Raw genomic sequence first — 13767 nt, forward strand, 5'->3', positions numbered from 1 at the left:
GCCCCCCGCTTTGAATCTTTTAAAGGCTAACTTCTCCCTCGCCTTCATGAAGTCTGTCCCTTTGTGTCTATCGTAAAATGTAAACTTGAGAAACCAAACAAACCCAGGGATTATTGCCATGAGTAATTAAAGTCATATTCATAGTTGCCCTTTATTTTTGAAGATAACCCAAGTGATGATGGTAACCTAACTATGCGATCTAGGTGTGGACGACAATCCAGTACACCATAGTAAGCCCATAAAAATAGTTTCTTGCTGACTTGTTTCCGGGGCCTGACGCTGTATTTGAGCCTGCCCCGAGGGCTCTCAATCTTTCAGAAGCCTCTGTTCAAGGAGAGCAATCCCTCTTCTGATGGGTCATCCTAGACTGTCTACTGCATTCATTCATTTATTGAATGCTTACTGAGTTCATAGCACTGTACTAAGCGCTTGGGAAGTACAAGTCGGCAACATATAGAGACGGTCCTTACCCAACAACGGACTCACAGTCTAGAAGGTTACCGTAGTAACCTTTCACGGCTCTATCATTATGTGTTTCTGTTCATCTTTAACATTTTATTCTGACTTGCCAGCTTGTGAGTTACCTCCTTGCAGTTTACTGTTCTCTAAATGCTCGGGGATTTTCTCCTCCTCTAGACGGTAAGCTCACTGTGGGCAGGGAACATGTCTACTGACTCTGTTCTATTGTACTCTCCAAGGACTTAGTACAGTGCTCTGCATACAGTAAGCACTCAAAAAAATACGATTGATTGAGTCTCCCATCATCCATTCTTCTCACGTTCTCTGCCCAATTTCTGGTGAACATTACTTCAGTATTTGGGAGCCGAAGGTATTCATCCTGCCACTTGACTCAAATAGGATTATCTTCTATCTACTCCAGCACTTTGGACGATACTTGGCAAATAGTAAGCACTTAACGAATGCCGTAATAATTACTACTAATTACTATGATTCATAGTTTCAGCAGGTGAAATTGCTCAAGAAGCTGTAGGTGCATTCTGTGGGAGGTCACTTAAAAGGCTGGACAGTTCCATAGCTTCACAGACCATCAATCTGTCTTTACATCATTAGACAAACCTATACTAGGGAGCTGAACGTCATCTAGATATTACACCTTAAATTCTAGGTTGCCAATAGTAGTATCAGTAATTATATTTGTTACCTGTTTACTCTGAGCCTGGCACTGTTCTGAGCCCAAAGGTAGACATTAGGTTATCACGAGGAGGAAATCTGTTTACTTTTATATTGTACTTTCCCAAGCGCGTAGAACAGTGCTTCACACACAGTAAGCACTCAATAAATATGATTGAATGAATGACACAGTCCTTGTCCCATATGGGATTCGCGGTCTTAATCCACAATTTACAGATGAGAACACTGAGGTACCGAGAAGTTTTGATTTGCCTGAGATCACGCAGCAAAAAAGCGGCAGAGCTGGGATTAGAGCCCAGGTGATAATAATAATAATAACAATAGTGCTATTTGTTAAGTGCTTACTATGTGCAAAGCACCGTTCTAAGCGCTGGACTTTGACTCTCAGGCCCATCTTCTAGACTGTGAGCCCACTGTTGGGTAGGGACCATCTCTATATGTTGCCAACTTGTACTTTCCAAGCGCTTAGTACAGTGCTCTGCACAGAGTAAGCGCTCAATAAATATGATTGAACGAATGAATGAATGCTCTTTCCACTAGGCCGTGCTACTTTTTCTTGGGTATAGAACAACAGTTTTCACTAGGCTTGTAGTCGGTAGTGCTGATAGATTCAAAATTATTTACATGTTTTCTTGTGTATGCTCCTTAGAACTATAATCTTCAGCACATAACATTTCCTGGAAAACTACCTACAAGATTTTTTTTTATGGTATTTGTTAAGCACTTACTATGTGCCAGACACTGTACTAAGTGCTGGGGTAGACACAAGGTAATCAGGTTGGACACATTCCCTGTTCCACATAGGAGACCCCTTCTAGACTGCGAGCCTGCTGTTGGGTAGGGACCGTCTCTATATCAATCAATCAATCAATCAATCGTATTTATTGAGCGCTTACTGTGTGCAGAGCACTGTACTAAGCGCTTGGGAAGTACAAGTTGGTAACATATAGAGACAGTCCCTACCCAACAGTGGGCTCACAGTCTAGAAGGGGGAGACAGAGAACACAGCCAAACATATTAACACAATAAAATAAATAGAATAGATATGCACAAGTAAAACAGAGTAATAAACATGTACAAACATAGATACATATATACAGGTTGTATATATATATATATATATATATATATATATTTTTTTTTTTTTAGACTGTGAGCCCACTGTTGGGCAGGGACTGTCTCTATAGGTTGCCAATTTGTACTTCCCAAGCGCTTAGTACAGTGCTCTGCACACAGTAACCGCTCAATAAATACGATCGATGATGATGATGAGATATATATATATATATATATATATATATTGCCAACTTGTACTTCCCAAGCGCTGAGTACAGTGCTCTGCACACAGTAAGCGCTCAATAAATACGATTGAATCAGTGAATGAATGAATAGGGCTCACAGCCTTAACCCTTATTTTACAGATGAGGTAACTGAGGCACAGAGAAGTTAAATGTTTTGCCCCAGTCCCACAGCAGACAGGTGGTGGAGCCAGGATTAGAACCTAGGCCTTCCAACTCCCAGACCCATAGGAATTAGGGAGAATTCCTAGACCAAAACTCAATCCCTTAGCTCTGCCTGTAAAAGAAGTCTGAGTAGTTGTTTGCAAGACAATGCAGGCCAGCAGGGCCTAGTAATAGGGATAAGAAGGGGTAGGATGCCATCCCAACTACAGAACCAACTTCAAAACCTCCTAAAATCACATCTCCTTCAAGTGGTCTTCCCTAAGCCCTCATTTTCCTTACCCACCCTCCTCTCTATGTTGAATGTGTACTTGGCTGTGGACCCCTTAAACACTTTGATACCCCAGCCTCACAGCCTTCTACTATTTCCCCTATCTGTAATTCATTTTAAAGTTTGTCTTCCCCTGTAGTCTGTAAGTTTCTCATGGGCAGGGAGCCCAACTACCAACTCTATTATATTTCTCCAACCACTTAGTACTTGCAAATAGAAAGTGCTCAATAAATACCATTGATTGATATTAGGAGAGAGAGGAGATATATTGATCTTGGCGGGCATAGCCAACTTTTCAAGGGTCTAACGATTTTTAAAAAACTTTTCATGGCTTATTTAAATCCACGCCTCTCCTGCACCTCTCTAAATTGCGTCCCCTGAAAAGATTTGAGGAAGAAATTTCATACTTGTGTAGTAAAACAGCCACTTTGCTTGGGAGGCATCTTAATCAGCAAATCACTTAAACCCAGACTTAAGTGGACACCCACTTTGAAAAGAGCTTGAAATTCACTAAACTGGAAGTCTTGCTAAAAGACACCTAGTAAGATAATAGGAATTTAGCTTAAGGCAGGCCATGTACTCATTGCTCTGGAAAAAAAGAGTACTGTGGCCAAAATTCTGGGTGGTATATTAGATGAAAGACCGAAAGTTTCACAAGCACAAGTTTTAAAGAAAAGTTCGTAATTCTATCATTAAAGTATAGATTGCGGGCCTTTAAAAAGTGTTCGTTCTTGAAACCATAGATGATGACTGTCAAAAGGAGCAATTTTAATGAAGTAATTTCTCTCCTCTTTCAAGTTATATTTCAGTACCCTTTAAACTAATGTTACAATCACAGCATTTTCCTTTAGTGCTTTATCTGCTGTTGTAGAAAGTTGAATTTGCCTGTTTTCCGCGCTAAACAAAATTGCCCAGAAGTTTGATGTGATCTCAGAAATTTAGCAAAATGGGATCAAATCTATTTATTTTTTAAATTCCTAGAATCCCTCAGAGCCATTTCATTAAAAGTGCTAGTGGGATTTCTCCAAGGGTTTCGGTGTAGCCTGAAAGCGTCATCGTCATCAATGGTATTTATTGAGTGCTTACTATGTGCTGAGCACTGTACAAAGTACTTGGGGAAGTACAAGAGTTAGCCAACATGTTCCCTGCCCACAATGAGCTTACAATCTAGTCATGACCAATAATCCGTGCTACAATATGCACACTTAAAGAAGTTCCTTGTTGTGCTGATATATTTGCTATTTTTAACCTATTACTTTCTTCATCAGTTAATAGCATTTATTGAGCTCCTATTGTGTGCAGAACATTATACTATAAACTTGGATTTAGTTGACAATTCCTGCCCTAAAGGAGTTTACAATCTTGTGTGGAGACAGAACACTAAAATAATTTGCAAATGGAAAGTGCTTCAGTTTCCTCATCTGTAAAATGGGTATAAAATGCTACTTCCTTCTACTTTGACAGTTATGTTTCAGACCAATCACTCAGGACAGTAATTCACAAAGGATATTTTGTTAGGGCCACCTCAATATTTTGGTGGCCAAATGTTCTTAAAATTAGGTTGATAATAAATGGTTCTGAATTGAAGGTACCTAGGTAAATAATGGATTAATTAATGCAGTTTTCAATGATGCTTATTTTGTTGGCAACTGCACCACTTAAAAATCTTTGTTTTAGAAGAAATCCTACTTATTCTACTTAATTTAAACCATAGAACTTCGCAGGCTTTAATTTATGTTGTTTTAATGGGATTTTTACTCCCTTAAAAACATAAGATCTTTGAATGGAATGGTGATACTACACCTAAATGTTTCAACTAGCATTTTGTCCCTTCCAAAGTAAAAGACTGTGCTTCAAGTATGTTTTCAAAAGTACAGAGGACTGCTAATAAAATAGTTTATAAGAGAGGTTTGCCAGTGTGGAGAAGGAAAGTAGACAAATCTTAGCAAGTTTGGTTATTAAACTACTGTCTTAAATCTGCTAATGAAGTAACCTTTTCCTACTTCTAAAAGGTTTGACATGTCAATAGCAAGATTTGGGAATTGGGAATAGTAAGCTCACTGTGGGCAGGGAATGTGTCTATTAACTTTTATATTTGTATTCTCCCAAGCACTTAGGACACTGTTCTGGACACAGTAAACACTCAATAAATACAGTCAACTGATGGAGCTGGCAGGAGAGAAAGGGAAAGATGACAGGGAATGGCCATAATAGCCCTCAGCGTCATAGCACTTGTGTATAGATCCATAATTTATATTAATGTCTGCCATCCCCTCTAGACTGTAAACTAGCTGTGGGCAGGGAATGGGTCCACCAACTCTGTTATATTATACTCTACTGAGCGCTTAGAACAGTGCTCTCCCCACAGTAAGTGCTCAATACATTTGAGTGAGAAACAAGTTGTTTTAAAGCAAAAATTAATTACTATTCAATTATTTATTGAGCACTTACTGAGTGCAGAGCACTGTGCTAAGTACTTGGAAAGTACAATTTGAAGAAAGTGGGGCAACTAGTAGGACCTACGCAAGATGTGTAACTTGGAAGAATAGATGTTGCAATGCTATTGAACCAACAATTCACCAAATGTATCTTACAGGTTAAACTGATGAAACCTCCTTGGCCTGTACAGAAGGCTGCATCATTCCTTAACTTTGACGCCCTTGAATTTGGTAAGAATTTACTGGTCTATTTCCATCAAATTCTCTGATTCTACCCAAAGCCATGCTCGCCTTATTGATTTACTTTATCTGTGTGCATTCCTGGATAAAAGGAAAACCTAGGGAGCTATGTAAAAGTAGCAAAAAGCAGCAAAAATGCTTATTAGTGGAAAGAGCACAAGCCTGGGATTTAGAAAACCTGGGTTCCAATCCTGGCTTTGCCATTTGTCTTCAGTGTGACCTTGAGGAAGTCACTTCATTTCTCTGGGCCTCAGTTACTTCATTTAAAAATGAGGATTAAATCCTCCTCAGTAAGTGCTTACCAAGTATCATAAAAAAGCATTACGTTCTCCCTTGACAATGAAAATTTTTGGCTGTGCGTATGACTTCCCTAATGGAGCCGGAATTAACCTCAGTCTGCTTCAATTTTTATTGGGAGTTCATGCACTCTCTTGATTCTGAGAAGCAATTCATAACCACCCTGCATGCTTTCCTCTGTATATGTCTTGAAAGCACAGTCATAATCACATAGCAGTGTCATGACAACAAAAGCTTCACACAAGTTATAGAGAATGACAAAGGTAAGTCAGACAGAAAGCTGCAGTTAAGTCAGTAGAGAGGTCCTCTAAGGTCTTAAAGTTAGAAAGACTTATCCGCACAAGGTTTGTGAAAGGACTTTAATAAGTAAGGATTTACAGAGCTGCATAAACCAATAGGCTGACAGCATACAAAAGGTAATAAAAAAAAACCCCGAACAGTACATACCAATGAAGACAGCTACATTCTGTGTCAAAAGCACATAAGAAGATATTTCAATTCTCTCACCACCACAAAACCAAAAAAAAGTGGATTCTTTTTGGGTGAAAAATGTTTTGTGCAGGTTTGGAAAATCAGTGCCTGTAATCATTCAAATACACAACTTTCAAAGCAGATGCATAAGTTATAAAACTATTTAAAAACCCACCACTCAAACTTCTGTTTGCAGCCCTCTTGATGCTAGGCAAAACAATTTTCAAAAGGTAAAAAAATACTATAGGGAAAAGGGAGTCTGTGATCTTCATTCAAGGTCTATCAGATAACACGTTACAATTCTGGAGGTAAGGTTCCTGAAAGAATTCATGGATAAACATAAATACAGTTTCTTATGGGACAGAGGGCTTAGGTGGTATGTAGCGACCATCACACGGGGTGGGTGAACGCCCAAGTGACGTAAAAATGATTTTCATTTTACAAGGAAAAATAGCTTCCAGAATTTTTTTAAAGTTTATGGCCAAAAGTACTATGTATCTCAAATACTGAATCTCATGGTGTTTTGTTGTTACTGGATGAGCAGTTCACTGGCCTTATATAGTACAGTTGTCCTTTGGTTTCAAAGATGAGCATTACACAACAAGAAACTCATTGTGGCAGAGTGATAAATGGTGATAATTAAGGTCTCTGTGTTATGTTAATAAACTACTGACACAGTAATAGCAACAAGCCTAATGTGAACAGAATGCTAAGTTACACAAAGCAGTGCAACTGTAAACTTTGAACACTTATGTAACTCATCTCAAAATCATGGTTGGAAAGGAAACCTGCATTCCTCAAAGGTGGAGTGGGTTTTCACACTGACTTGAACAGTTTACTACGGATTTTCCATGACTTCCTACATAGTATAACCACACAACTTAGGAAGACTGCAAATATTGCATGAGCAAATTTCTTCCTAAAAAAAAAAAAAAGGGACATGAGGAAAATCTAATCTTTTCTGTTTGCACACTATTCAAAAAACCAAGAAAAAGCATTTATAAAATAATATTTCATTACAAGGCAGTGCATAGTGTACCAAATACAAATTTGAGATTAAAGACAAATCTGTTTTCCCCTGTAATTAAATAAAATGCTGAAATATAATAGAGACTCATGATTCATGTAAATTACTCATGAAAGTCAATCGAGTCATTTCTCATTTCTTTGTCCTGATGTACAAAGTTTAACAGAAAAAGGCAATAGGAAACCACTTCCATATTTTTACCAAGAAAACTCTATGGATACACTACCAGGTGGAGGTGGGGTGTTCTGGTAGAGATGCGTCCATGGAGTCGCTATGAGTCGGAGACGACTCGACAGCATAAGACAAGAAAGCACACAGTTTAATGGTGGCGGTCTACTTTACTTAGGCAACTACTGCAGATTTTGGTTCTCTGGACTTTAAAAATAGTTCACGATACTTCTTTCCATCCTAATTAAAATAAGACTTTACTCCGCAGTTGTTTTAAAACCTATAATTGAATCCGATGAAAAATACATTTCCAATGCAAAAATCAGATTGCGCATTCAAGTGTGTGTTGCTGGTGCTGTAACTGCTTTCTAAAAAGAAGCCCCCAAAATAAATAACCATGACTAGAGTTCTTACATGATTAAAATAAACCATGTAATATTTTTAAGCTATGCATCATGCACTGGCTTTTAAAAAGATCCGAGGCCTTTCTTTTGCAAATGTCCTAGTTTTCTTATTAGGAGGTTGTAGTTCTCCCTGGTCCCTGGTGCAGTTGGCTCAAGCTTCAGTGACACTTCATAGTGTTTCTTGGCTAAGTCAAGATTTCCCCAGCGATGGTAAAGCACAGCTGCAATAGCAAAGAATAGGTTTCATTAACAATGTCCCTGAATAATGTGATATCCTTTTAATCACGTGTAAGACAGAAAAGTACACATTAAAACAGCATTGCCTATAGACGTCTAAAATAATTAGTACTTGGAAAATTCTGCTTGCATTTAAAATATACATTTGCCCCAGGAATTCGCTGATAATGTTGCTTCCTAACTATTTTATTTAGTCTTACTTCTCCCAGTATTAAGAGCCAAGAATTTTAAGCATCTACCTGTGGCCATAATATTCAAATTCAATTTCTTTTTAGCCTGATTCCTTATTTCCACTAGGACTCCTGCTTATTTTAATGGTGACATTAAATAAGAATAATGATTGAGGTATTTGCTAAGTGCTTCCTATAAGCTAAGCTGGGATAGCTAGAAGGTAATCAAGTCAGACACAGTTTCTGTCCCACAGTCTAATGGGGTGGGAGAAAAGGTATTTAGTCCCCATATGGGATAGGCACAGAGAAGTTTAGTGACTTGCCCAGGATCATACGATAGCTGTGATTTAGGACCCAGATCCTCTGACTTCTATTCATTCATTCAATTGTATTGATTGAGCGCTTACTGTGTGCACAGCACTGTACTAAGCGCTTGGGAAGTACAAGTTGGTAACATATAGAGACGGTCCCTACCCTTCCAGGGCTGTGCGCTTTCCACTAGGCCAGCTGCTTCTTAAAGCACATTTATTTTCAGTGAAATGTTCTCTGCCCGCCCGGTGGCACAATATCACCTCTATGTGTGAACAGAATCAAGGGCAAGGTTGGAGCACTCAGTACAGTGCTTTGCACAAAAAAGAACTCAATAAATATAACTGAATGAATGAATCCTGGAACCATGGAAGCAAAAAAACCCAAACTGGAACCATCAATTGTTGGTTCTCTCAAATGGCTTAGAACTGAGAGATTTTGGGCCAGCAAAATACAGCTATTCCTTGAAGGGGCAAATACGATCTAGTCTATTATAGGGCAAACTCACAACTATTTGAAGCATATTTTCCGTTATTATTTTGGTGATTTTTCTCTGATGGAGTATGGAAGTCTCTATGTACCAAAAGAGAAGCTGAGACCACCAGACAATAATAATCATAATACTAATTACGGTATTTGTGAAGGGCTTATTATGTGCCAAGCACTGTTCTAAGTGCTGGGGTACATAATCAGGTTGTCTCACATGGGGCTCACGGTCTTAATCTCAATTTTACAGATGAGGTAACAGGCACAGAGAAGTGAAGTGACTTGCTGAAGGTCACACAGCAGACAAGTGGCAGAGACGGGCTGGGAACCCACGTCCTCTGACTCCCAAGCCTGTGCTCTTGATAATAGGCCATGATGCTTCTTGATAGACTTATCAACATCAATTTATATGCTCAGGGTGGAAGTCAAAGATAGGTTTCCAGCCTCCAAGAACTAAAATTTCTCACTTCTAAAACAATGGAAAACAAGAAACAAAATTTACCAGGAAAGAAATCTATAAGCATTCATTTTCTACTTCCTATTTTTGTAGGGCTATACAAAACTATACTCAAGCACTTTAAAATACCACCCTTTCTAATAAACAAGCATACTTTATTAGAAGTTAAGTCAAAGAGTTCCTTACCCAAATTACCATGGTAACTTGCAACATTTGGATTGGATTTAATCGCCTTGAGGAATAAAGCTTCAGATTCCTAAGTAAATAAATGAGATGCCAAAATTCAGTGTACTTGTAAATGCTGAGTAAAGGGCTGCTAACTTTATAGATTATAGATTAGATATTTATAGCTTTGATATATTTATTTTATATAGACATGAAAAGACCAGTGATTCTCAAACATTTTCCTCCAGAGGACCCTTAAGAACTCCCATGACCCTCCCACTTTCCAAACTGATTTTCAGATGAACTAAAAGAGCCAAAAAAGGGCAGAAAGTCAATGTGGCAAGATCCCCATGCTGTTGGAAGGGAAGAGCAATGGTTAGCATCATTCTCTTGCTTCATTTAGGAGAGAAAGGGTATTAAGAGTCGGGAGCATTAACTGATAAGTAGAATATGGTGCTCCTATTGTAGGAGGAAGAAAGCACTGTGCTACCCACCATTCCAAACAGCCATTCCATACTACTTTAGAGTTTTTTTCCAACCCCCCTGCCTGTCCTCTCACAGGAGGTTGCATTGCTAAATTGCAATAATCTCTTTCATATGGAATGAACAAATTACAGTACCATCATTGCATATCGGGTGCTTATTAAATGATGTATCAGGTGATTTTCAGAAAAATCCTTAAGATTATAAACTGACAGCCAGTGTTTTTTTTTTTTTTTTTAATAGTACACTTTGAGAAAATTCTCCAAATGATAGGGAGGCTGGTACTTTAGGGAATTTCCAGAAATAATCATGATGGCTCCTGTCAGGAAAAATGGATGAGTTTCAGAAGCCTCCGATGTCAGGAACAGGAAACCTGCATAGAGAAGGTGGATTTGAAGGGGTGGAGTTCCATGCCAGGGAAGAGATGAATGCAGGAGGGTCAAAAGCCAGGTACGGTTAGAAAGTAAGCTATGAAGGAATAAAGGGGATTCAGATTTCAAAGTAAGAAAATCAGTAGATGAAAGAAAAAATAAATGAGAGTGTGAAAAGGGAGGTTAGAAAAGCATAACTGAGAGATATTTTAAAATACTATGACTGTCACCCCTGACTCTCTCTATCTCTCTCTCTCTCACACAATGGTCTTTCAGACTCCAGGAGGATGCTACTGACACTGAAATTAACCTACACATATTCACATTTGGCTGAAAAGCACAATGTGAGGTCCTCAGTCGACTCCACTGTGCACATACAATGACTAGACTGTGAACCCACTGTTGGGTAGCGACCGTCTCTCTATGTTGCCAACTTGTACTTCCCAAGCGCTTAGTACAGTGCTCTGCACACAATAAGCACTCAATAAATATGATTGAATGAATGAATGACTGATCACTGCTGCTGTTTGTTAGGTGCTTGTTAAGACCTAGTGTTGTTTTTGCTTTTACCTCCTTGTCTCCTGATCCTTAAAAAGTTTCTGTTTGGAAAGAGCCACTCTTTTTCTCGAATGCTGTGCACCAGGCTGGTCTATCTGTGGGACGTGACATCCAGATTTCAGCTGAGATGCCACATTGTTTGAAGCTTTCTTGTATAGTATTCTGAAAACACTCCCTCTGCCCTCCTTGCTTTTGGTTAAATAACTTCAGCTCAGTATGTAACAGCTGTTAGAATACCCTACTATCCACCATTTTAAAGGACAAAGAATCACAAAAATCAAACTGTAGTCAAATCTAAAAGTTGAAAGTCACATTTTGACAAATCTGGGTCACAGTTGATTGAAATCAAAGGCTTGGAGTTTTAGAATCTGAGGAAAGGTATTGTAAATCCCCTGCCCTTCTAACCTGTCTCCAACCCCCAAAATTCCCAGATAACATGTTTTCACAACTCAGCTAACATGCTTAGTCCCCCATTGCTTCATTCTCTCTACTGCTTCCTACTTCCTTGTTTTCAGCTACTTCCAGGCCTTTAAGTCCCTCTTTGTCTCTCAACAAGAAAAAACACATCCCTCCTACTCTCTTCCCCTTCTCTTCGTTCCCATCTGTCCACCCTCTTCTCTCCGTTCTCTCCTATTCCCCTGCTGTTTCCTTTCCTCACCGCCTCCAGACCCTCTTGTCTGAATCTGTCTGCTTAATAAATAGCCTCAAGCAAGAAGACAACATTTTGAAAGAGAGGTATTCAACTCTAAATTTCTGTTCAGCATCATTTAATATATACCTGGTATTTATGATCTGATTCTAGGCATTCTACAATTAAACATAATTATTTTTTTTCCTCCTCACAAAACTCATTACAATTCCTCAGACCCAAGTCTCATAGCTTGTCTCCTATAATGTGTTTTTCCAGCTATCCCACTTTAGGGTGCACCCCAAATGTGGGGGGAAACTGGTCTGTTTTATTCCCACCTTAAAAGGATTTTCAACTATATCTGGAGGAGCAAAGTGCTATGTTAAGAGAGTTCCAGGTGAGGTAACAGTACCCCAAAGATAAGCCATTTTTCAGGTATAGGGATTTTAGAAAAATCTAGCATGAGTTAGGCAATTGAGTATGTCTCATTCTTGTCTCTCTTGCTATTGATATTTCTTGCTCATGCCTTCCCTCTTCCTAATTGGAGCTCTCTCTACCTTCACATTGGGCAGACCCTCAATCTACCCATCTCCAAAGCCCCCCTGAAATCACATCTCCTCCAAGATGCCCTCTATGATTAATCTATCATCTCTCCAGCCGCCACTTCAACACTTCCTCATCACCTATGCTCTTGAATTCTCACCTTCCAGCCACTTGGCTATTCATCACTCTTCTCTCACCAGTAACACTTATGTACATATCTTTAAACTTTGTTGCTTCCCCTCCATGTACTTTATTTTAGTTTGTTTCCCTAGCAAGATTGTAAAATCATTGACAGCTGACTTTGTCTACTAATTCTACTGTACTCTCTGAAGTGCCTATCATAGTACTCTGTCCAGAACAAGTGTTCAATAAATATTATTTATTGTAAAAATTTATGCTAGCTAAATCTCCAGGCAAAACCAACACCTTTATACTCAAGGCTGACAAAGAGAGCTGGGTAGATGTTTCCTCCCAAGGTCAAAAAGGCATAAGATGAGAAGCAGCATGTCTTAGTGATAGACCACAGGCCTTGGGAGTCAGGAGGACGTGGGTTCCAATCCCAGCTCTGCCACTTGCTGCTCTGTAACCTTGGGCAAGACACTAAATTTCTCTGTGCCTCAGTTACCTCATCTGTAAAATGGGGATTAAGAGTGTGAGCCTCATGTGGGATAGGGACTGTTTCCACCCTGGTGAACTTGTATCTACCCCAGTGCTTAGAACAGTGCTTGACACACATTATTATTATTGTACTAGCATTTGTCTTTCCTTTCTCCCCCAGTAAAAATGAGTTTCCAATTTGCTGTCATCTGAGAAAAATAAAAGCACGTTAAAGGGATTAGAAAATGGTAGTAACTACATACCAGTTACAAAGAAAATTAGCATTTGTAATATCTCCATGAAAGACAGCAAACAACTACAACTGCAAGTTGTGAAAGACAATTGAATAGCAGTTTGAAAGGTCCCTGGGACCGTAGGAAATCCTTTCATTTATTAGGAAATTAGCTCAAATGCAAACATACTGAATTCAGAGTTCACCTGCTTTCCATTCACAAGGTACTCTGAACTAATCCCCAGTTCGCGGACGATGTGAGGCTGTGCTTTTTTCGTTCTTTCATTAAAGATTGAACTTTAAAAGTAAGAACCTTATAAGTCTCCCAAGTTAGCCATCTCCTCTAAAATAATAATAATAATTTTGGCATTTGTTAAGTGCTTACTATGTACAAAGCCCTGAACTTACCTCAGATGGGGAGAAATCTGGAGACAGTGGGAACAAGGAAATTCACTCACAGAAGGTTTCTTATTCTCTGTCAAAGATACCACCTCACAAACAAAACCAAAGCTTTGGCTCATTTACAAGCAAAATCGCACACCTTTGTGCCGGAGAGACACAGCTGTTTGAGACACTGCTAAGCCATCTGGGAGGCATTTCTGA

The 13767-nt window shown here is 39.0% G+C and overlaps 1 protein-coding gene across 3 annotated transcripts in view; it reads right to left on the reverse strand.

Moving 5' to 3' along the window:
* Positions 1-6202: 6202 nt before the first annotated feature.
* Positions 6203-13767, reverse strand: part of TMTC4 (transmembrane O-mannosyltransferase targeting cadherins 4) — a 78493-nt gene continuing 70928 nt past the window's right edge. For all 3 annotated transcript variants that reach the window (XM_038759307.1, XM_038759308.1, XM_038759306.1), the window contains 2 exons: positions 9774-9843; positions 6203-8149 (listed from right to left, as the gene is read on the reverse strand). In XM_038759307.1, coding sequence (XP_038615235.1) covers positions 7992-8149; positions 9774-9843 — 228 coding nt within the window. In that variant the 3' untranslated portion in view covers positions 6203-7991. The remainder of the gene's footprint in view (positions 8150-9773; positions 9844-13767) is intronic.

This window comes from Tachyglossus aculeatus, chromosome 17 (genome assembly GCF_015852505.1).
Source record: "Tachyglossus aculeatus isolate mTacAcu1 chromosome 17, mTacAcu1.pri, whole genome shotgun sequence".
Classification (NCBI taxonomy): Eukaryota; Metazoa; Chordata; class Mammalia; order Monotremata; family Tachyglossidae; genus Tachyglossus; species Tachyglossus aculeatus.